At 52.5% G+C, this 23,545-nt stretch overlaps 4 protein-coding genes and 2 long non-coding RNA genes across 12 annotated transcripts; 3 read left to right on the plus strand and 3 right to left on the minus strand.

The window, feature by feature from the left end:
• Positions 1 to 71: 71 nt before the first annotated feature.
• Positions 72 to 6,720, minus strand: sh2b1 (SH2B adaptor protein 1). 4 transcript variants are annotated; one of them, XM_086056829.1, is made up of 10 exons: positions 6,358 to 6,707; positions 3,347 to 5,235; positions 3,172 to 3,273; positions 3,014 to 3,105; positions 2,721 to 2,791; positions 2,481 to 2,636; positions 2,185 to 2,396; positions 1,920 to 2,094; positions 1,678 to 1,768; positions 1,028 to 1,190 (listed from the first exon to the last, which is right to left on the minus strand). In XM_086056829.1, exons 2-10 carry the CDS (start codon positions 5,003 to 5,005, stop codon positions 1,169 to 1,171), a joined length of 2,580 nt encoding a protein of 859 aa, XP_085912955.1. In that variant the 5' UTR covers positions 5,006 to 5,235; positions 6,358 to 6,707; the 3' UTR covers positions 1,028 to 1,168. The 4 variants fall into 4 exon arrangements, with proteins under 4 accessions (XP_085912954.1, XP_085912951.1, XP_085912952.1 ...); XM_086056828.1 differs by lacking the exon at positions 1,678 to 1,768 and having other exon boundaries at positions 72 to 1,190; positions 2,721 to 2,788; positions 6,358 to 6,720; XM_086056825.1 differs by lacking the exon at positions 1,678 to 1,768 and having other exon boundaries at positions 72 to 1,190; positions 6,358 to 6,714.
• Positions 6,721 to 7,380: 660 nt separating this feature from the next.
• Positions 7,381 to 12,418, plus strand: mfsd11 (major facilitator superfamily domain containing 11). The gene is made up of 11 exons (XM_086056862.1): positions 7,381 to 7,711; positions 8,360 to 8,486; positions 8,577 to 8,632; positions 8,909 to 9,193; positions 9,311 to 9,369; positions 9,436 to 9,592; positions 10,052 to 10,095; positions 10,714 to 10,779; positions 10,864 to 11,170; positions 11,318 to 11,453; positions 12,052 to 12,418. The coding sequence occupies exons 2-11, from the start codon at positions 8,391 to 8,393 to the stop codon at positions 12,199 to 12,201; spliced, it is 1,356 nt and encodes a 451-aa protein (XP_085912988.1). The 5' UTR covers positions 7,381 to 7,711; positions 8,360 to 8,390; the 3' UTR covers positions 12,202 to 12,418.
• Positions 10,508 to 14,319, minus strand: LOC147134150 (uncharacterized). The gene is made up of 5 exons (XR_015090263.1): positions 13,893 to 14,319; positions 13,046 to 13,806; positions 12,028 to 12,247; positions 10,901 to 11,185; positions 10,508 to 10,794 (listed from the first exon to the last, which is right to left on the minus strand). It is a non-coding gene; the product is annotated as an uncharacterized LOC147134150 (long non-coding RNA).
• LOC147134151 (uncharacterized) lies at positions 12,460 to 16,241 on the plus strand. The gene is made up of 10 exons (XM_086056863.1): positions 12,460 to 13,222; positions 13,317 to 13,397; positions 13,485 to 13,617; positions 13,695 to 13,780; positions 13,899 to 14,063; positions 14,209 to 14,319; positions 14,763 to 15,037; positions 15,600 to 15,665; positions 15,805 to 15,870; positions 16,096 to 16,241. Exons 1-10 carry the CDS (start codon positions 13,010 to 13,012, stop codon positions 16,235 to 16,237), a joined length of 1,338 nt encoding a protein of 445 aa, XP_085912989.1. The 5' UTR covers positions 12,460 to 13,009; the 3' UTR covers positions 16,238 to 16,241.
• LOC147134152 (uncharacterized) lies at positions 14,411 to 17,809 on the minus strand. 2 transcript variants are annotated; one of them, XR_015090262.1, is made up of 3 exons: positions 17,223 to 17,809; positions 14,864 to 16,813; positions 14,411 to 14,786 (listed from the first exon to the last, which is right to left on the minus strand). It is a non-coding gene; the product is annotated as an uncharacterized LOC147134152 (long non-coding RNA). The 2 variants fall into 2 exon arrangements; XR_015090261.1 differs by having other exon boundaries at positions 14,411 to 16,813.
• Positions 16,528 to 23,040, plus strand: foxj1a (forkhead box J1a). Of its 3 annotated transcripts, none has more exons than XM_086056854.1 (3): positions 16,528 to 16,665; positions 19,725 to 20,340; positions 21,244 to 23,040. In XM_086056854.1, the coding sequence occupies exons 1-3, from the start codon at positions 16,643 to 16,645 to the stop codon at positions 21,994 to 21,996; spliced, it is 1,392 nt and encodes a 463-aa protein (XP_085912980.1). In that variant the 5' UTR covers positions 16,528 to 16,642; the 3' UTR covers positions 21,997 to 23,040. The 3 variants fall into 3 exon arrangements, with proteins under 3 accessions (XP_085912980.1, XP_085912979.1, XP_085912981.1); XM_086056853.1 differs by lacking the exon at positions 16,528 to 16,665 and adding an exon at positions 17,990 to 18,261; XM_086056855.1 differs by lacking the exon at positions 16,528 to 16,665 and adding an exon at positions 18,572 to 18,689.
• The last annotated feature ends 505 nt before the right edge of the window (positions 23,041 to 23,545 follow it).

The raw sequence follows: 23,545 nt of genomic DNA on the forward strand, positions 1-23,545 counted from the left end.
CCTCCTCACCGTCCATTTGATGTGTGACTATTGTGCACGTCAGCGTGGACAAAATGAAGACACAACGAGTGTTAACATTTCACTATATTTATAATCATTAAATTCAATGTAGTACCTGAAACTAATGAGCGGGGGACGCACAGTCGCCGCCATCGACACACGGTCCCGGCGACGACAAGAAGAAGAGGAGGAGGAGGAGAAAGGCACAAAGAGTTATGAGACCGACCAACAACACGACGGACAGACAGACCACATCTGGAATTCAAAGAAAGCAAAAAGAATCTAAAGAACAAAACAAACCAAAAAAAGCACTAAAGTGAGCAGAGATGACACAGAAAAGGCACAAGTAGTCAAGTTTTTGCTGTATGGATGAAGAGAGATGCGTGTTTGTTTGTCCCCCTCCCCACCCCCCAAAATGAAAAGCACACAAACACAAAACAAAATCAAGACTCTTCTTGCCAGCGTGGACAGCGACAGCCACCAGACGATTCGCTGAGAGACGCCGAGGTAAAAAAACAAAACAAACAAAAAACAACCACGACCAACCGAGAGGCGCCGGGTGATGATGCGATGACATCATCGGCTGGACTTAAAAAAACGCATCAGGTAAGTATGAGCTCCCACACGCAAAAAAAAACGCCACACACTCATTAACGCACAATCACAGACACTCATTTGGACAAATACAGTCACACTCACACACACACACAGGAAGTCAACGACTCACACATGCGCAGGCTTGTATGAGGTGTTTGTGAAGGTCAGGCGGCGGTCGTGTGAGGTACGCGTGTACGCTGAGCCCAACGTAGCGTGGCGCTCATTAGTGTCGTGAGATGCTCTCGCCCGCGTGTCCGTCTCGTCTGCTCTGGCTCTCGCTCATTTAGTGTTACGACTTCCTCCTCAGAAGAACGAGTACTGGTTGTCCACGGCTCGGGGCGCCCGGGCGGCCTCCAGCTCTTCTCCTTCCGCCGCCGCCGCCGCCTCCAGTTGGCGCAGCGGAGTGTCCCGGTCATCCCAGTCCTCCGCCGCCCCGCCGCTTCCCGCCCCGCTGCCGCCACTTCCCGCTGCCGCCGCCGTTGTCGTCTCCGTCTCCGTCTCCCGTCCTCTCTCCTGGGGCGGCGTCGGGGGCGGCGGACGTCCCGGCGGCATTGGGGGTGGCTGGGGGGGGCTACGGGGTCTGCTGGTCAAGTCTGAGGGGGAAAAAAATAAATAAAGGGAGGGAGAAAAAAATGACAAAAAATGTATGAATACGGAAGGAGGGAGGGGAGGGGCTAGCGAGAGGAAGTGAGGTCGGGAGAGAAGGATGGAGGCCGAGGTTGTTATGGAAACAGTCAACTCTCACACTGAACGTTTCTATTTCCTGTTTGGGAAGTGAAGGTTGCTTCCTACATGGACAGTCAAACAATCCAGCCAATCACGCACGAGTGATGTGGACGCACAAAGCTTTGGAACACACGTACACACACCCTCATGCTTGCGCACACACATTTTCTTGACATGCACTCTCTCACACACAAACACCCCTGACACGCTCACCCAAACAAACACACACTCATTGTCTCTCTCGCTCATAACACACGATCTCTTGCTCAAATACAATCTCATGCTTACTCACTATCACACGCACTCTCACAGTCCTTCACAACGCACACACACACACACACACGAGTCACTTACACACAGTCAGAGATGGGGGTTGATGGAGAGTCGGGATGGCGCGTGGTGATGACATCACAGACGGTAGGCCGGCTGCCTGCCCTGTCCCGGCCTGCAAGGACGAGTGACGGACAAACACAACAAGATGTCAGAAGTGGGAGGGGCGTTGGGAGGCGGCCGGCGGCGCGCGGCAAATAGGCGGGGCGCATGGGGGAGGGGGGGGAGTCAAAGGCGGGGCGCGGGCGGCGTGCTCCGGCTCGTACCCGGCTGGCGGATGGCGGCGGCGCCCACGAAGCTGATGAGCGTGACGTCGGAGGCGCCGCCCGACTCCAGCGGGATGGGGTGCACGCGGAAGTGCTCCAGCATGTCGAAGATGGACTGGAACCAAAGGTGCTGCACGCGGCACTGCCCGTCCTCGTTCAGTGACAGGCGCAGGTGCTGCGGGACGGGAAGGGAGGCAACATCAATTACAAATGTGTGAGAGTGTCTGAGGATGTCGACGCTTGTGGACGGCGGCGAGCCACCGACCTTGGCCTTCCCCTGGAAGTTGAAGGTGAGAACATATTCGCCGCGCCGCGTCTCGCTCTGGCGTACCAGGAAGACGCCGTGGCTGGCCGGCCCGCCCGCCAACACCAACTGGGCGGCTTTGAGGCGCGACAAGGTGCCGTGGAACCACTGGCACTCGCTGAGCGGGTGCTCGGGAGCCTCGCCCGCCGTCGCCTCAGAGAAAAGGAAGGAGCCTGCGCAGGAGGACCCACGCGCTGACGTCAGGCCGGCCGGCCGGCCGCTTCGGGACGCTCGGAAATACGCCGCATTTACATCACCTGTAGCTTCCGGCGTCTCGGCAAACGGCGTACCCAGGCTAGTCCCGCCCCCTCCGAGAACTCGCGCGTCGGGTTCGTCCAGAGGGGCTCGTGGCGGCAATTCGGGCGGAAGAGGCTCCGTGGGAGGGGAGGAGCCCACCACGCCGCCGTAGCACACTGCGCCGGCGTGGGAGAGGAAGCGGCAGTCAAGCCACAGGCAAGCGCCGCCGCGTTGCGGCGTGTGCGTTTGGCCGCGCTCACCTTGTGACAGACGGTCGATAATCTCTGGCGTGCCGCTGATGTCCGGCAGGCCGTCGGGGTCTTCCTGCCTGCTGCGGGGGACACACGCGTCGGTAGGCATGCCGCGAGCAAAAAAAAAAACCTGCAGAATCTATAAGCTCCACCCTTAACGGTTCCGCTAATGGCCTTAGAGAAACGACTCAAATTCATTTTAGATTCGTTTGGCCTATATAACGTTATTTTGCAGCTTCTCCGTCTCTGATGTCGTTTCTAACTAACAAGTGTCATGTGACACGCCACGTGAAGCTCCTTACCTGAGACAGATTCCGTTGCGGATGTCGCTGAGCCACGCCCTCATCTGGACGGCGTCGCGCGTCTCAATCACGTACTGGACGGCGCCTTCCAGCTGACAAGCGAGCACGGTTGAGCGCCAAGGCGGCGGGTCGGCGGAAAAGGTCCGTCGGCATCTCACCTGCAGCAGAAAGCTGTTCTCCTTGTCGGGAACCTCCAGCGCCGTCGTGCTCCTCACGTCCACGATGGCGCCGCACGCCACCGTCCGCCGCGGTTTGGACGCCTGACCGCGTCAAAGTCGGACGCAAACGTCAGCAATATTTTGAGCCGTACGCTCATCATTATTATTGTCATACCTTGGGTGGAATGAAGAATTCCAAGTAGTACTCGTCGCCTCGCTCGCCTTCCCGTTCCCTATCTCGGAGGACCAGACGACACTTGTGCCAGCGTCCACCCCTCCAGGGTACGTTGCCGGTGCCCGCCGCAGCGACCGCCGGAGCCACGGCCGCCTGTGCCGCCGCGTTGCTGTTGTCGGAGCCGTGAAGCGGGAGAGCGAAGGAGAAGCCCGAGAAGCCGTGACATCCGCTCAGCTCATCGTTGGATGAACTGACGCTCACCCCGCCTTCCCGAACCAGCCGCCCCACCTTCCTGGGCGGCGCCACGGCAGCGGCGGCGCTGCTAGGTGGCAGCACAGAGGAGGCGGTGCTCGGGGTGAGGACAGGCGGCGGGGACCGCGTCAGTCGCAGTTTTTCCAAACGGTGGCTCCACTTGTCCTTCTCGCCGCCTTCGCCGTTGCTCCGCCGGCGGTCCCGGGCGGCGTCGGAAAGCGACAGGGAGGTGGCGCTGCTGGACGATGACGGGGGCAGGGAGGACGAAGACGAGTGGGGGAGGGACAGGGGCATGGACAGAGACACGGGCATGGAGGAGGTGGGCGTCGGAGGCTGGGTGGTGGCATTCCGGGCCAGGGCGGCGTCCTGCACGCCCACGGTGTAGCTGTAGCTGGCGGGCAGCGGGCTCTGCGCCGAGTCGCTGGACGAGCTTCGCCAGTGCAGGATGCCGCGCACGCTCCCGCGCACGCTGCGCCCCACGCTGCGCAGCGAGAAGCGCTTCTTCACTTTGTTTTTAGAGCCGGAGCCGGGGCCGCCCCCTTTGGAGCCGGGCGGGGGCGTGTTTGGCGCGTGGGAGGCATCAGGGAAGTCCACCTCGCCACTTTCCGCTTGCCGTCCGTCCGCCTCCCCTTCCTCCCCCATGGACGCCGCACCTGGCCAGCTGTCCTCCTCTTCCTCGGCGGGCGCGTCCCCGCTCCCGCCCGCAGCCGCGCCACCCCTGTCGTCCCGTCTGCCGTTGTTGCCGCCCACGGAGGAGCAACAGGATGACGACGAAGACGGCGGCAGGACCTGGCCCTGGGCGTAGGGGTCTTGAAATCTGTCACAGCTGCGGCCGTCCAGCAGGAGGCGCGTGGGTGCCTGTTTGGAGGCCGGCCGCCCCACGTTAGCGGTGGAGCAGGGCGGGACGGTTCCTCCGGACACCGACAAGGGGGACGCCGCCTCTTCTTCCAGGGAGGTGCCGTCCGATTGGGGAGCCCAGCTCACCAGTTCCTCCCTGCCGGAGGTGCCACTGAGTGGCGGCGCCCCCTCCAGTTCGCTCTGGAAGTGGCGGACAAAGCGGTCCATGAAGCGGCGGCAGAAGGCGGCGGCCGAGTCGGACGAGTAGTGCGGGTTCTCCAAGAGAAACGCCCGGAAATGGCGCGCAAAGTCGCCGGCCGCCACGCGTGCGTGAAGCTCGCAGAATTCAGTCCAGCTGAGGCAAGGAGAGGGAGAGGGCGTGGGCGTGTCCGACAGAGAGGACGGGTGGGTCGGGGGCGGCGGGCTCATCAGAGGAGGGAGCGGCGGCGGCCGGGGCGACAGCGGCAACAGAGAGGGCGAAGGCGGGGACGGTGACGGGGAGGGCGACGGGGGCAAGGGGGAGGAGTTTGTGGCCCGCGGGCTGGGAGGAGTTAAAAGCGAACCGTTCATCCTCCTGCCGACAACGCCCAATCAGATCAGTCCTGACTTGTGAGACCGCACAGACGCGGGAAATGCCACACGCGCGTCCGATCGTTTACAGCGGAGTGCCGAGTTCGGCGCTCATGGGCCGCGATGCATCATGGAAGCCTGCGGTGTGTGGCTACATGATCCCGGCGACGTCCATGGTTCCTGGTGGCGGTCAGGCGGCAATGGCGTGGCCACACATAACAGGCCGCATCCTGACAAACACACAAACATGTGCACAACGTCAACCATGAACAACTTTTAATTACGTTTATACTACCACCATGTTATCACCATATGTTCTGTCGTTTCAACACTGATTTCATTAATTTGATCAACTACAAATGCCTCCTAACTGTGACATAGTTTTTTCCTTCCTATGTATTTTCGCAACTTTTTCCAGTGTCAACTGTATACAGTGTTTTGTCCTAATTTATTGCTTTCACTTGTTGTACTATGTCTATTTTGTTGTTGTATGTCTTTTCTTCGTTCCTGCTGTAGATGTTGTGAAATGCGCGATATAAATAAATTGGATTGTATTGTAGTTTTCAAATTACGCTTTTTTTTTAATTCCGAGATTTACCTTTTGTTTCGTGCAGTGACTGGAATGAATTAAGTAAAAATGATCAATAGCATTATTTGATGTATGCTTCTCTGTTCTGCAAGATTTCCAATTGTGTCAGCCATTTAAAAAATACAATAATGATTTACAAAGTTATGATGGTGTTGAACCTCGGATTCAGCAAAAAAAGCCACTGCTAAAATCTCGAACCCTACTGACTTAATATCAACGAGCTTGCCAGAAGTTGGTGCAGTTTCGACGCTCTTAAAGGGTCACTTTCTTACTATTTGTCATGAGAAAATTATACTCTTATCACTTTAAAAGATCTGTCAGCTAATGTTGTTCCCATGCCAATGGAACTACACACACATGATGTAATAAGTACGCTTTGATTGACAGGTTAAACACATACCTTAAATGTAAGTACTAGGTTTTGAATGATGCTTCACCATGCAGCTACGTGTAACGATGAGGTAAATAACGCTGTCTGACTTTAGCCCGCTCACGCTAGCAAGGCGAGCGTTGCTCATTCAGCTGAACAAAATCCACAAAACAAAACATCTATCAAATGTGCCATTTGTCCCAACAAACGAGCGACGTCGTGTGAGAAGACGTTTGTCCGAGTGTCACATTTCAAGCCATCGCTTAGCAGCTCGCCTTTCAAAACGCATTGTGGAGCTAGGCTTGCCGTTAGCAACACGGCTAGATGCTAGCAGCCAGCAGCGATCTGGCGGCTATTAATAAACCTGCGAGGAACAGCATCAACCTACGCTACCTGTAAATCACAGCCGCGCTCAGGCGTCCGTCAGTGGGGCCGAGCTCGAACGAGACGAGCCCGGAGGTGCGGGACGCATAGCGGCGCGATGGCGTCCCATGGGGATGCTTCTGGTTCTGGTTCTGGTTCTGGTTTTTGCTGTTCTTGTTGTTGCTCAAGAACAAGATTGCGAGCAGCAGCAGCAACTCGCGACAGACGAGATACAAGCTAGCGGCTAGTCTGCTGAGGCTGCTGAAGCTAGCCTCGATAAACTCCCGCGAGACTCAGCGAGAGTGTAACGTCACACGCTGGACGACGGATGGGCGGGCGAGCACACAGAATGAATAAACATAGTCAGATACAAAAGACACACAGAAGATGCTTTGCCGTATATCTATCTATCTATCCATCCATCTATCTGGCTCAATGTTATGTTTTGGTTGGTCTGATGGCTCGAAGGATAACATTTTACCTTCACTATCACGACCTTCTGCCTGAGTGCGTCACCCAAAACCATCCATCTATCCATTATCTAAACCACTCCATCCACCTAAAACTCTTGAGCTATCTGTGTCAGTGACGTATGGTGACAGTCAGAACAATTCAAAGCTCTTCCACTAGACGGCAGAATGTCCAAATAAACTGTAGTATTGTAGCCTTGTGCCATTCGTATTAGTAGTATTTATGCCACTTGGTTTGATGGTGTTCTGTGAGATGTTTGTAAAATTAAAGACGGACAATATTTAATAAATTAATTTTAAAGGACAATATATAGCTGATAGCAGCGCAACCACTGCTGGCACCGCCCACCCTGCCACAGCTTCGCCGAACAATCAAACATAGCCCCATATACATCCGAGCACTGACGGAATGAAAACGTGAAGATTTTGAGTGTGTTTAAAAAATTAAAACATCAAAATTATTCGACTTTAAACATAATATCTCTAGTCGTGTGATCGTAACAAACATCTTAACCCGGAAGCGAAAACGTGGGGCGTAGCTTCACCGTGGTCGTTAAAACAAAGACTATATATCACATGGATGAGCTTGCGTATGCCTGCTTCCTTCAATGCGATATTACCATGATATGTATATCTAGCATTTAATGCTAGCACTGCTGAGCTTCAGACGTCATAGGTCAGCTGACGTCCTCTCATGCTCACATGATTTCATATTGTCGGGTTCGTCTTTTGTTTGCTTGGGACTGTGAAAGGACAATTTTGGAGAAGCCGGTAGGTTCAGTCATGGTGGATTCCGGGACCATGTGGAAAAGATGGATGACAAGTGCTAAGAGCTAGCTGCTCAGCTTAGTTTAGCCTAGTTTTAGCCTCTTCCAGAGGCGAACAAGAAGCGATTAAGAACCGCCGCCTGCTCTGTAAGTGGACAAATATGCTTATGTAATTTGCATTCATATACATTTAATTCAACAACATTCACTTTTATGTCTTATTCTTACTATCATTTTTTATAAAGTAGTTTGCAGTGGTGGCAGTGCACTTTCAGCCAGCTGTGCTTTACTTAAATATTTTTCTGATCACATTTTACCTTCACTTCCTCCATTTGGAAACATGGATGTAATTCCGTCCCCGCACATTGTCAAAATAGCCTGTTACCTTTTTCAACCTCCATGGAAGGCGACACGATGTAAAATTATGTAAATACAACAAAAATGGGGGGAGGGGTTATTCCTGAGTAACCTGGCAAGCTACGACCACTAAGAAAGTGGGTCTGGAAAGCCTCACCTCCAACGCGGCTTGGCGAACGAGGCGTCCAATCGAAATCGATTATTTCCTGTGACGTATCTTTCGTGCGCAACGTCAGTGTTCGGCGGATGTCCAGCCTCATTCAAAATGTAGCGCGGGACAAACGATAGTTTCATTCAGCATTGAATCAGTTTTAAATAACCAGAAACACATAGTCATTAAAACCATCAACAAAACTCAAAAGTCAAGCTTTTAAATTGGGGAGCAGGGAGTATGTCTCCTTTTCACCCTGAGCATCCTGTTGACTCTGTCGTCATCAGATGTTGTGACTTCATCGCACACGCTTCCAAAATGGGTCCTGACGGCAAGAAGTTGATCAACGTCATCGTCCTGGGCGTGGCCTTCATGTTCATCTTCACCGCCTTCCAGACGTGCGGCAACATTGAGGTATGTGCGCCCCCGTCGGGCGTCGCTCCACATGGCAATGGACACGTCGCTCCAATCATCACCGCTCACGCCACCTGACCCGTCTTGCAGCAAACGGTCATCAAGAGCTTCAACAGCAGCACCTTCCACGGCAGCGGATACACCAGGTAAGAGCGCCACTGTTTATGTATACAGTGGATATGAAAAGTCTACACACCCCTGTTCAAATGTCAGGTTTTTTTTTTTACATAAAAATAATTTTAAAACTTTTTCCACAATGAACGTGACCTTTTGTAAAAAATATATATATTTTTAAATCTTCAATAGGAGAAGTAAAAATAAACAACTGCATAAAGCCAGCCATTTGACAAAACACCATTTTTTCAAAATCGGCAACATGGCAGGGCCACTAAAGTGTGCGCGTGTGTGTCTGCGTGCTGCAGCATGGCGGTGATCTACGGCGTGTTCTCGGCGTCCAATCTGCTGGCGCCGTCGGTGGTGGCGGTGGCGGGCGCCCAGCTGTCCATGTTCTTCAGCGGGCTGCTGTACAGTGCCTACATCGCCGTCTTGGTCTACCCGTACACGTGGAGCTTCTACGCCGCGTCCGTGCTGGTGGGCGCCGGCGCCGCCGTGCTGTGGACGGCGCAGGGCAACGTGCTGGCGCTCAACTCGGACCCGCGCACCATCGGCCGGAACAGCGGCGTCTTCTGGGCGCTGCTGCAGTTCAGGTGACGCTCGCCCGCCCGCCCGATCGATAGTTGTCGATGAATCGTCGCAATTATGGCGTGCGAGTTTGTATGCGTGGGTGTTTGAGTCTAATGATTGCGTGCGTCTGTTTTTTTTAGCTTACTCTTTGGGAACTTGTTCATCTTCTTCGCCTGGCGCGGACACGAGCACATCACAGGTAGGAGGTGGCGGGTCGCGCGCCGCCGTGCAAGCGTTGACCACGTTTGTGTGCGCGTGTGTGCAGACAAGGACCGGCAGACCGTGTTTATCTCCCTGACGGTCATCAGCCTGGTGGGCTGCTTCCTCTTCTTCCTCATCCGGAAGCCCGACGCCGAAGCGGCGCCTGGCGACGAATCGGAGGCCCTGCTGCTGCCCTCCGACTCGGGCGAGAGCTCATTCGGGTATCCGTCAGCATTGAGGAGGAGGAGGATGATGATGATGATGATGAAGAGCTTGCGTTATTCTGCGCTTGCCATGGTGACGCGGCACTACCCTCGAGCGGCATCCCGTGTTGTGCGGTGTGGCGCGTCACCATGGCGACGCATGTAGGGAGTGTACGTTGAAGACGCGCTGTTTTGCTTTTATTAGCAAAGCCAGACGCCAAATTTCTTGTGCCTATTTTACTCGTTTAAGGCCTGAATATGTCACGACCTTTGACCCTAAAAGAGTTTCATATCATTTCAAACGCATCTTACATCATTAGCGGTAAGGGTGGCTTGCAGATGCTTTGATTTTCGGAGAGAGGTGCAAGAGCTTCGCAACAAGAAAATGTGCAATTTGGAGAATTTGTGTGTTTGCTGTATGTGACCTTTTCTCAGCTTTTTGCCTTTTTTTTTCCTCTCAACTTGTTTTCTTGGCAGCTCGCCTCTCTCGCACGTCTTCTCGCAAGCCCTGGACGCTTTTGGTACGTGTGCCCACTTACCAGCTAACACACACACACACACACAGTGGCACGTTTTTTTTTTAATCGATTATTTGTTACATCGGGAGATTTTGCTACGTTTGTAGCAATGTGACCCCGCGTTAAAGCGGAAGTCAAAAATATGTTCTATGCAGCCCCACTAGTCCAAACACGGCTTTTGATATTGCGTTTGTGGAATGTGAGTTGAAAGCGGTAAAATCCAGCCGTTTTTGTCCATCTCAGGGGACGGCCAGTTTGTCACTTGCGGTCGACTGAAAATGACATCACAACTGCTCAGGGCTCAGGTAACGACCAATCACGGCTCAGCTTCAGAAAACAGATGAGCCGTGATTGGCTGTTACCTGAGCATTTGTGATGTCATTTTCAGTTGACTGCAAGTGACAAAATGGCCGCCCCATGAGATGGACAAAAATGGCTGGATTTTGCTGCTTAATTCTCATACTTTCGCGTTTTGACGAGTGGATGCGCATAGAAGATATTATTGCAAAAAAATATTTGGGGATTTACCTGCCGTTTTGAAGGAGGGATTACTGTACATCTGTCCTTCTTCTGCATACAAGCGCGCATGCGTGTGTGACAACGTTGCACTCTGCTCCCCAGTGCGGGCGTGCAAGATGTTGGTGACCAAGGAGATGTTGCTGCTTAGCCTGTCCATCGCCTACACAGGTGACTCATGACTTCCTGTCACGTGACACACACACACACATGCGCATAAGGGCGGATGACGTGACGGCGCGCGTGTGCCGGCAGGCGTGGAGTTGACCTTCTACAGCGGCGTGTACGGCACCTGCATCGGCGCCATGACGGGCTTGGGAGCGGACGCCAAGAGCTTGATGGGGCTGTCGGGCATCTGCATTGGCCTGGGGGAGATCCTGGGCGGGGGCGCTTTCGGCGCGCTCAACAAGGGCGGCGGCGGCCGCGTGGGCCGCAATCCCGTGGTGCTGCTCGGCCTGCTGGCGCACTACGTGGCGTTCTACCTCATCTTCATCAACATCGCCGACGACGCCCCCCTAGCGCCCGAGGAGGGAACCGAGCGCACCGCCTTCATACGGCCCAGGTAGCCCCGCCCCGACTCCAAAGGCGCCACATGCAAACGACGTTAGGATCATCGGGGGGGAAATAGCACGCTATCGCAATTGCGGCTCTTGAGATGTATTATTTCGAAATGTTTGGCCTAATGAAGTGGCCACTGCGTGTGTGTCAGTGTGGGCGTGGCGCTGCTGTGCAGCTTCCTGTTGGGCTTGGGCGACAGTTGCTTCAACACGCAGCTGCTCAGCATCATCGGCTTCACCTTCCGCAACAACAGCGCCCCCGCCTTCGCTGTCTTCAAGTTCATTCAGGTGGGAATGTTGGATTTATTGATTTTTTTTTTTTTTTTTTTTTTAATTTATTTTTTTTTTTTTAAACGGGGCTTCTTGAGCTAGAATCCTCGGACGTAGTTGTAACTTGGTGCGTGATTATTTATTTATATATGCATGTGTATATATATACAGAATTGTTTTGACTGAAACTTGTGGGATAAGAGTTAATCCACCCCTTTTTAGCCATCTCAGGGGGCGGCCATTTTGTCATTTCTGTCGACTGAAAATGACATCACAAATGCTCAGGTAACAGCCAATCACGGCTGACCTGTTTTCTGAAGCTGAGCCATGATTGGTCATTAACTGAGCCCTGAGCAGTCGTGATGTCATTTTCAGTCGACAGAAATGACAAAATGGCCGCCCCCTGAAACGGCGAAAAAGGGGTGGATTTTGCTGCTTAACTTATATCCCCGCAAACGCAATATTAATCTGAATGCCGTGTTTCAACTAGTGGACCTGCTGGGAACATATTCTAGAAAAAAATGTGTTTGGGTCAATTATACCCCTTTAACAAACAAGAATAGTGCCATCGCCTTGACAACACTCGTGTCACCTGGCTGTTGTGTTTGCTCCTCAGTCCATCCTGGCGGCGGTGGCCTTCTTCTATAGCAACTTCCTTCTGCTACACTGGCAGCTCCTCATCATGGTCGTGCTGGGATTCGCCGGCTCGCTCAGCTTCTTTGTCGCCGAGTGGCGGGCGCAGGCGGCCGCGGTCGACGTCATCTGATGATGACGAGGATCCGCTTTTCACCGCCACCAAATCTGCACGTTGACTTGAAAGACACGCCGAGGCATGATGGGAAATGCCGCCGGTTGCTGGTTGAAGTTGATTTTATTTTTTTTACCGGAATGTTCAAGTGAACACCAAGAAGGGAAAATGGAGACAAACTAACTGTTGACCGCACATTTCAAAAGCTGTAATAAAGTTTAGAAGAGCACTTTGACACTTTGGTGTGTTTGCATTTCGACAAATGCCAAAAGGGATCTGATTGGCTGATCACGGCAACATTTCATGACCTAGCCACTGAAATGCAGTCATCCCTCCCCCCACTAAGCTCACACCCGGAACGAGAATTACAATTGCTAATAGATGCCACAAGATGGCAACAAAGCACTGCCTTTGTCTAACTGAAGTTCCCTCAATTCACGGCAACATCGTAAATATGTGGACGTGAATAGAGGAGCGGTTAATTTGTAATTGCCAAACTGCGAATCTAATCGAAGATTCTCACTCGCGTTCAGAGCTAAGGAAGAGTTAGCGTCTTCAATGATGCTAACACGTTTTTGAAATGGGGACATTTGCCGGACTACCTGAGAACTCCGGCAAATATAACGGGCAAAAGTCAAATAGAATACGTGGATTTGAACGTCATGTGAAATGAAAATGAAGAAAATATGTGCAAGTCGAAGCTAGGCTTGGTTTAAGCAGCCGTACCGACGTCCTTTCGAGCGTTGCCTAGCGACGTCGGACGCGAACGCCACCTCCCGGCAACGCGCGAGCAACACACAAGCGGCGGCGTTGTCGGCGTTGAACGATGCGGCGGGACGACGACGACGTGACTTTCTCTGACCTGCTGGACTTGAGCTTCGGGGGACCCCGCGCGGGCGCGCTCGACTTGGTTTGCCTGCGACGGCTGCTGCTGGCGCTGCTGAGCCGCTTGGGCATCCGGGACGTCAGCGCCGCCGAGCGGGCTCGCCACACGGGACTCCTGGAACGCGTCGGGGCCTGCGAAGACGCACTGGAACAGGTTGTGTGCGTGTGCACTTTACGCAGCAATGTTACACAAACACACCCAGACCGCCCAAAATGCCCAACTTTGTAATCGTGTGTGTGTGTGTCAGGCCCTGCGGCTGGCGCGGGACGTCCAGGAGCAGATGTCGGCCATGAAGCAGCGCGCCGAGGAGCTTCACGTGCACCAGCAGGTCCGTCCGCACCCGGTACTTTGCTTGCTGGCTTTGGCGGCAAACGAGCGAGCCGTGCGGTGACGCGTTGGTCGGCGCCGTCGGCAGGGTCTCGCGTCCTCTCGGCAGGCCGAGCTGAAGGACGCCGGCGCGCTCCTGCGCGCTCGCGTGGACGCGCTGGAGGCGGCGAAGGCGGACGGCGAGCAGTTGGACGTCCTGCGGCGACTCATCGACGACACGGGTGGGGTCCCCGCTCGCCGGGCTTTCCTCGCGAGCTCGCGCGGATCTTCGCTCACGTTTTGGTGCTTCCGCGTCCAGATCGGCGCGAGGCGTGTAGACGTCTGGACGAGCGCGTCAGGTTCCACGAGGACGCCATCGAGCGGCTCAGCCAACAATGTCGGCAGGTCAGCGGCGCTACGTCGTCGCACGGCTAAAAAAAAAAAACTTGTCGGCTATAAATTCATTTATGGTGTTATGATGTCCGTCAAGTCATCCTGGCCTCTCGCAACCTCTGACCTGCAGCTTGACGACCTTCGAGGGGCCTTGGACCGCATGATGTCGTCTTTGACCTCTGAACCCTCCGACCGGAAAGTTCGCAGCCCGGACGACCTCGGCGCCAAGTTGAGTCTCCTGCTGGAGCGCAAGATGGCCGAAGGCGTGCGGCGGCAGCGGGAAGAAAGCGCCCAGGTCAACGAGACAAACGCACCCGACCACCACACACATTGTGATGTCATTGATTGCGGGCGTGTGTATTTGTCTGGCCATGTGTGTGCGTGGGCGTGCATTTGAGGTTTGCCATATTGTGTGTGCGCGTGTGTGTGTGTGTGTGCAGCTCACTGGCGGGCAGGTTTCCATCTTGAAACTTCAAAATGAGTGTGACAAACTCCAAGAGGCCGTCAGCCGTCTCCATGACGACAACAAACACAAACACATCCACATCCAGGTAAACAAACACACGCACATGCACCGGCTGCATTAAAACACAATGCGCACTGTTATTACACTATTATAACACTACTCAAACTATACGAACATGCTGAAAATGCTTTATAAACACACTGCAATTTCATTACACAGTTACAAACATGCAAGACACTGACACCGTTATTAACATGCTACATGTCTCTATGACAGCATTGCTCTTATTACACAGTAATTAACATACTAGCGATTATACAATTGGAAAACCACCGCAATGTTATAAAATGGTTATAAACACACGAGGCACTTTTGACACCAGTGACATGCCTCTTATTACACCATTATAATCAAGACATCATTATTATGCTGTTATAAAGCCACTAGAAGGTTATGACACTGTTGTAGCATCTGTCAAACTTAAAAAAAAGTGTATAATAAGCATGACGCGTAATGTGGTTTTCGTAGCAACTGCTGAGAACCTCCGAAGAGCTGCAGGAGAACAAGGTCGACAAACGCTCGCTTCACGTCGAAGTTGTAAGATTCTTGCGTTGGATCGCCGCGCCTACCTCCCGTATGCCGATGATGCCTGACGGAGGCGTGCGTGCGCGCCCGCGCATGTTGCAGAAGAAGCAGCTCGACGAAGCTCAGCGGAAGAACGTCCAGAGGAGCCGTGAGCGGCTGCGCAGTCCAGAAGATTCCGAGCATGATGCGGAGGACACCGCCGCCGCTGGGATCAGGAAGTCAGTTGACGCCTTGCCCGCTATCGAAGAAACCTGTTTGTGGTGATTCGGGAGTCAAGAATGAGTGAATGATTGACTCGCCCTTCAAACTGTTGGCGCGTGTAATAGTTTCCAATTACATGTGTCCCAACAATATGGTTTAACAGACGCATGTAGCATGTTAATGATGGTGTGAAATGCTGTCTTGCATGTTTATAATCATGTAATAACACTGACGTGTGTAATTACCGTAATACACTTTTTAAAGTGGAGCACGTTTATAACAGTGTGATCACAGTGCAGTGTGACACCAAACGTGTCTCTAGATGTTTATAACCATGTAGTAACAATACTAATGGTGTAATAGAGGAATAAAGGATGTTAAAAACGGATTCTTCGGAACCATCTAGGTCCGGCATGTAAAGTATGGTCGTGAGTTAGTTTGGTTGATTTGGAACTCCCGAAATAACCACTGAATAAGCATGTAGTGATCACGGAGCAGTCGGGAATGATTGAATGATTCTGTGTTTATAGCATCACTTCCTGTTGTTGTTCACGTGCGTGTGTGTGTGTGTGTGTGCAGGCAGCTGCTGGAAACACATCATTGTCTGTCATGTGACCGTCATGTCATTCGACATCTTAACGCAGCGTGAGTCCTTCTGGGAACACACACACACACACACACACACACATTTGAATGGACCCACAGCTCTAATATACATGCACAGTACGCGCGGCCACCCAGACGTGCACACCTGCTGTCAATCATCTTTGTTGTGTGTGCGCAGTAAAAGTGTGTTGGGGGCGTGGCCTAGCGGCGGGAGCAGGCCTTTGACGGACTTGACACGCTTCAGGTGAGCGCCGCAAATTTGTCGGGGAAAGAACTCACGCCTGACTTGGGGCAAGGTGGAAGTCGTGCATGACACACGACGCCAAAGATGGCACGCGGGAAACGACTTTTGAGGAAACGTGTGTCATTCTTTTCCACGACGAGTTCCAAACTCAAGTTGGAAGTTGACATTTGCAAGTTTGAAGTTGTCCATGGCAACCACTCGATGACGCGGGCTGTGGCAACGCAGGTACCCTCCGGTGTCCCGCAGCTGCGGCGGGAGGCGGGCGGTGACCTCCGCCCCACAGCGGCGCCTCGGCGGGGGGAGGCCCTGCAGCGGCCAGATAGCGGCGGGCGCTGACGGACCGGTACAAGCGCCGCCGCATCCCTGACACACGTGCACACGCACGTGTTTGTATTGTTGTTGTTGTTGTCGTTTCAGTGAGTTTGGCGCTGACCAATTTCCTGGCTCGTGACCTCACCACAATGACGTCAAGTAAATAAGCCCCTCCCACTACGCTGGGTTGATTCCTCATGGGAATCTGTGCGGGAATAAAAGTTGACTTGAAACAACGCTTGCTGTCCCGCTGCCTTTTCTCGAGAGTCAAATCCAAAAGTCGTTACTGCCGCTGCGTGCTGCCGAGCCCCAGCAGGAAAAGCGGGGCTGTGTTCTTTGCGTTGTCCAGCGGGGTGCGGGAACGACAAATGATTACGCCAGCGTCCCGGCCGCCGCCGTCCGACTTCATCCAGCCCGTGTGCACGGACAGAGGGGTGACCGTGGCCACAGGGTCCGCCAGATGGGGCGCTGGCCGCGGGCGAGGTACGTAGAAAATTAAGTTCCATACTTTCCATACTAGCGTAGGAAACCTGTAACTTCAAATGACGACTGAAGTGAGCATTGTGACTGCTTCGATGCTCTGTGGCCTGAATTCTGCCTGCCTCATCTTTTCCTGACTTCTCAACTGACCCTATGAAAAAATAAGACAGTCTTGTTAACGTTATACCTTATAATCACACAATATTATTACATCCCTACTTCAAGGCTAAAAAAGTCAGGGCAAATAAACCACCGTAGACGAATGTTTAATATTCAGACTTTTAAGATGGTTGAACTAACTACCGTGTTCACGTCACGTTTCATTTAAGGCAAGAGAGCATGAAATTCTCCAGTTTCATACCTCTAGAATCATTGGAGGAACATTTGTATAAATAGCAACCCAAATGAATTCAATGTAGACGTTAATATTGAGCGGCTATTGGAAGCTAGACGCCATGAGATATAACGTTCACGTTTGCTTTCTGCTTGTAGCAACAACAACAAAAAATACAAAAGTTATTTTAAACAGTGACTCTTTGGGACACTAGCGTAAAACTTACTTTATGACGAGGATTTCACTGTCCATGAAGTGTATCCTTCGTCTCCTTTTTTGTCGTTACTTCGTTCATCTCTGTCCAGCAACTATTACCGACTCAAATCAGATTCAAATCTTCCTGTTTCAGCGGCGATTCTTCTTCTCCTAATAAACGTGGATTGCAACGCCTTGTGGTACATAGCGCCAACTACTGTACAGGAGAGCCTTAGCAGTCGGTGCCGCGATATGCCAATCGTCCGGGGTGGCACCTGGGGGGTCCAATCAGATTCCAGGGGGGTCCAGCGCTTCCCCGGCCTCCCCTCTGGCTCCGCCAGTGCGTGCACCATCCGTCATACCAGTTGGACTTGCGTAGCCCCCTCACCCCCTCTTTTCGACCCTCATTTTGCCACGTGGTATTGACTTGCGCAATGCGCACGCGCTTGCCCTGTGGCGTTAAGGCGAAAATGCCCAGCGGAAATCATGCACTGCAGACATATTAATAAATAATGAAATGATTGAATGTAAATGCATACGAGAAAAGAAGTTTTTTGGGGCGCACGCGCAAGCTAATACCTCGCGGCATTGTGGGGAAAATGGTTACGGTTTTAGCATTTAGCCTACCTTCGAACGTACTTGGGTTAAACATTTTTACTCCTCATTGACAGTTCCACGCGTCCGCACAAATAAACAAGTTGCTGACTTTTAAAAGTAAACGCTACAACGAGAAATCAACCAAAATGGTGCTTTACTGCCCTCTTTTGTTCAGTAGTGATCATTACATCTACATATTGACGTACAATTTAAAAAATGTACGTGTTAGAGCACAGAAGTGTTTGATTTGTTTTTGTTTGTGAATATAGTGCAGCAAAGAGAGTGACGTCACATGCAAGAAAGTGCGTCATGTCAAACTATCATCAAAGTCATTTGATGATTTCATTTGACCGCCAAAATACTGAATACACGTTTCCAAACAAGACTTTCATCTACTTTTTGGAATATGTTAGTCAAGTACAACTGTCAAGTGGACTACTTTGTGTGCGGGTTGAAGGTTACGACGTGTGCAGGTATGTACGTTGGGGAGACACACAAAAAGCTTCAACTAGTGACTGATTGACTGACTTGGCCCCCCCACAAAGAAACTCGAAAGTTGTAAAAGGGCCACAGAGAGATGGACGAGCGGACGGATGGAGAATTCGGCAGTTTTGAAGTAGTGTGGAAGCGTGCCGTTAGCCTGCCGCGTTGCTGTGTCTCCAAGGCAACGGGCGGGCCAATGGGCGCGCGACAGATTGTTTACAAGGGGGCGCGGCCGCCGTTGCTCGGGTTACGTGTTCAGGTATTAAAGTGGCGCTGCGGGCTGCGCGTCGTCTTCGTTTCCTTGCGTGGCTCTTTGGTGGCCCTCGCGCGCGCACGCACGTACACGCACGTACACGCAGGCACACGCAGGCAGGAGGCGCGCGCGCAATTCACACGGAAGAGAGACGCTTGACTGCAGGTAAGCTCACAATTGTACTCTTTTGATTTCGTTTCAACATTTGATGCCGTTTTATTGTTGCGTGGACTCGACGTGGGAAAGTGCCATTTTTTGTCATGTATTTCCGACTCCTTTAATCACTTTAAGGTGTGAACATAACTGAAATGTCTTCACAAGCTCCGTTTGTGCGATTTTCATCAAAACGTTGCGCTTGACACTTTGCGAGCGAGGCGCGCACGCGCGCAGGTGTGAAGAGAAACTGACTGTGTTCAAATGAGTCCTCACGCTCTCATTCACCCGCTCTCACACTTCCTCCCTCTCTCACTTCACTGCGTTCATTCTCATGTTCTCACTCTCTCTCACTGCAGTGTGCCCAACTGACACGTGACCTCATGCGCTCCCGCTCTCATTTTCTCACCCAAATGTGTTTGGCGACTTAACTCATTCCCTCACCGTCTTAATTCACTCCGTTTAAACGATCACTCACTCACTCACTCACTCACTCACTCACTCACTCACTCACTCACTCACTCACTCACTCACTCCACTGTGTAGACTCATTTATTAACTCACTCATTCATTTACTCACTCACTCTTTCACAAAATCACATTGTTAGCTCACTCACTCACTCACTTCACTGTTGACTTATTAACTCATTAATTTGTCTCACTCACTCATTCACACATTCACTTTTCTGTTAGCTCACTTATTCACTCACTCACTGTTGACTCATTTATTTACTCACTCATTCACCTTTACATGTTTGCTCACTCACTCCACTGTGTTGACTCATTTATTAACTCACTCATTTATTTACTCACTCTTTCACAAAATCACTTTCTGTTAGCTCACTCACTCACTCACTCCACCACTTCAGTGTTGACTCATTTATTAACTCATTCATTTACTTACTCACTCATTCACACATTCACTTTTCTGTGTTAGCTCAATGACTCACTCACTCACTCACTCACTCACTCACTCACTCACTCACGTCATTGCATTAACTCATCCATCTACTCAATCACTCACTTGAGCACTTGGTGCATTTGCAGTCAAGTCGAGGACGGCAAAGGTGAAGACGAGGAGGCGATCGTCATGGCGCTGATGAGCATGGAGTCGTGCTACCAGGGGGGTCCCGAGGAGTGCGAGGGTCTGGAGGAGGTTCTGGTGGCAGCGGCCGCCCAGGCGGAGGCGGCGGGCGCGTCAGCGCCGGGCGCGTCAGCGCCGGGCTCGTCCTGGAGCAGCGCCGCCACTTTGGACGACAGCCTGACCAGCCTGCAGTGGCTGCAGGACTTCTCCATCGCGGGGGGCGGCGTGCCCCCCTGCGGCCCCCCACCCCACCACCGCCGCCACCCGCTGGGCTGGGAGGCGCCCGCCTCCCCGCTGGCGGGCGACCCGGCCTCGGCGGGCCCGCCGCTGACGCCCGGCAAACCCACGGCGGCCGCCTACAGCCGGCTGCTGCCGCTGCCCGCCATCGTGGCGCGCGGCCACTGCCCGGACGAGGTGGACTACAAGACGGACGCCGGCGTCAAGCCGCCCTACTCGTACGCGCACCTCATCTGCATGGCCATGAAGCATAGCAAGCACAGCAAAATGACGCTCGCCGGCATTTACAAGTGGATCACCGACAACTTCTGCTACTTCAGGCACGCCGAGCCCACCTGGCAGGTACGCAAAAGGACAGCAACACACACACACAGATACAGAAGCGGACAAATACACTTCCACACACAAACACACAAACACAGTGACTGTACACACACCTAAACACACACACACACACATCTCTAGTCTCCAGCTTGAGTGAGTACAAGTGTGTAGGAGTGATTTTGTGGGGTTTGCCTCTTTTCAACCAAACGTTTAATTTGCCACATAAATGATTGATGAAGCCGTTAGCGTGTTTTTGTAGCGCCACCATGGGGCAGATAATATTTAACAAAGGTCAGCAGCTCCATTTAGGCTGGGGAGGGAGGAGGGGGAGCCATGGAGGGGGGGGGTGTTAGCAGCATGAATACTAATGGCGCGTCGTTCATACTTCCTGCTTTATTGCACTTAAGGATTTATTGCACCGAGCTCAGTTTGGCTAGTGCTCGAAATGTTACGATTTTGCAAAGTGGACCGATAGTTCCGAAAACGCCCATTCCGAATCTCTTTGTAGTGATTTGGCAGTTGAGAGAGTGTGGCGGCTCACTCACGACTCCCCAAGCACTATAAAGACTTTTTTTTATATATTGTAGTGGGCTATAGTTGACTCTAGAGCTGAATCCATTCATGGAAGACTTTCTCGTTCACTATTTAGGGATTTTTAAGTTTTAAGTCCAAAACTCCCCCAAAGTACTATATCTGTTTTTTAAAAACACATTTTTGAAGCCTATTCACTGTTTTTGCCAAAGTTACATCGTGCATAATCTTGTTATGGTGCCACCTTGTGGCATCTTGGTGCCAAGGAACTATGTTGGAGTGAGTTGAGGTGCTTCATTGAGTCTGTTTGTTGCCTTGTTTGTAGCTGCTAAACTAAGATAAGCTAAGCTAAGCTAAGCTAAGCTAAGCGTCGGCCGTGTGTCGTTGCAGAACTCGATCCGCCACAACCTGTCGCTCAACAAGTGCTTCATCAAAGTTCCTCGTCAGAAGGATGAACCGGGCAAGGGCGGCTTCTGGAAGATTGACCCGCAGTACGCCGAGCGCCTCCTGAGCGGCGCCTACAAGAAGCGCCGCATGCCACCCGTCAGGATCAACCCGGCGCTGCAGAGCCGGCTGGGGCTGGTCGCGCCGCCGCCCGCCGGCACCCTGCGCGCAGACGCCCGCTCCCAGCGGCTCCTGCGGGAGTTCGAGGAAGCCACGGAGCAGAGCTGGGACGCCCGCCTGGCCCAGGGCACCATGCTGGGATCCTGGCCCACGCCCCGAGGTGGTGCCAAGAGGAAGTCGGGCCGCAGGGGCGGCGGAGGCAAGACGCCCCGCCGCCCCGGCTCCCCGCTGATCCCGGCGGACGAGCAGAAGGAGAGCGGACCCCTCAAGGGCGACTTCGACTGGGACGCCCTGCTGGACTCGGCGCTCAGCGGCGAGCTCAGCCTAGACGCCGGCGACGCCCTGGGCCCCATCATCCAGGAGGACGAGCCGAGCGTGCGGGCCGGCGCCCCCGCCGGCGACGTGGACGCGCTGGCCGAGTCCCAAAAGTCCTTCCTGGGCTCGGCCTTCCTGGAGAGCCCCTGGCCGGAGGAAGAGGTGGAGTCAGAAGTGGAGCGCAGCGACTTTCTGTGTGGCTCCGGCGTCAACTTGGAGCAACTGTTTGACCTTGCCGAACCCCCCGCGGACTCCCTGCTCTGAGGTCACCCTGCGCCCCAAACTTTTGATACTCACGGAACTTCCTGTTTACATCACATGATTGACAGATGACATCCCCATTTCCATTTTTTCTGCATCGCGTATCGTCGGCAAATGAGATGGAACCCAAATCCACCGTTCCATGCTTTCGTCCATCTTTCATCCTTCACCCATCCATCTAACAATCCATCTATACAACAATCCATTCATGCATATATTCAATCATTCTGCCCAGCAAGCAATCATACAAAATCCATTCTTCTAACAATCCATCCATCCGTCCATCCATCCAACACAACCATTCTATCCAACAAGGTACCATACAAAAATCCAGCATCCAACAATCCATCCATCTAACCATCCATCCATCTGTCCGTCCATCCATCCATCCAAAAACCATTCTATCCAACAAGCTATCATACAAACATCCAGCATCCAACAATCCATCCATCCATCCATCCATTTCAGGGTGTTATCCCAGCTGACTTGGGACTAAAGGCGGACTGGTTGCCAGCCAATCGCAGGGTACATCAAACGCACATTCCCGCCGATAGACAAGTTCTTGATCGTCAATGAAGCTAACATGCTAACACGCTAACAGGAAAAAGCCTTAAGTCCCAGCACTCAGATTCCGACTCTGAACCTCAAAACTCCGAGGCCGAGATAAAACTTCAAAGGCAACAAAAATCACATTGGAATCATACCACATACAACTTCCTGCTTTGGCTCCGCCTCCTCAGGCTCGACTTCCCGTCGCAATGGACAAATATCACGTTGTCATTTGCTAGCATTTGCCAAACGATGCCTTTGTCAACTTTGTGGACTTTGAAAGACGCGGTCGGTCAAAGTGATGACGTTTGGTCGGAGAAACGCCGCGTGACCTGTGAGCACACGCGTGAGGAACATGAGCAGAAAGGACAGAAGAAGTCACATCCATGACTTTCGTTCGTGTTCGTTCCCGTCACATCACTATGACATCACACCTCAAGATTGATTGGCTCTTCTCTTTTTTTATGCTATTTTTTTTCCAAACAATAAAAAATGTCTTTTACTGCAAAGAGTTGCCTCGACCACACACACACGCACGCACGCACACACATTCACACAAACGCACGCATACACATGAACACACTTCACACACACTGCAGCTCGTAGTGCTTGTGGTGCTGATGGTGGGCCTCGGGGGGGGGGGTCTTTGTCTTGCATGTCTTTTGTGTGTTACAAGCGTCCATATATCAGCAGCTGAGACCCCACGGACGGCGCAGACCCCCCAGCCGGGTCATCGTGCTTCCTCATCCAGGTTGCGGTGTCATGTGACATGTGACGGACACCCAACACGCCACCTCGGGCATCGTTCCCTGCTCCATAATCACGAGATGGGGATTTCACTGGACACTTGCATAAGGATTTGTATACTTATGCAACATCGGATCTAAATCGTTCCTAAACCCGTCGTCGAGTCGGGAATAAGTGAGTGATTACGAACTCCCGTCATTCCCTACTTCTTAATCGGTATGTTGGGATTTTAGTTCAGCAAAATCGTTGACTTTTG

The sequence above is a fragment of the Filicampus tigris genome, chromosome 16, assembly GCF_054856515.1.
Source record: "Filicampus tigris isolate MCC_2025a chromosome 16, RoL_Ftig_1.0, whole genome shotgun sequence".
Lineage (NCBI taxonomy): Eukaryota > Metazoa > Chordata > Actinopteri > Syngnathiformes > Syngnathidae > Filicampus > Filicampus tigris.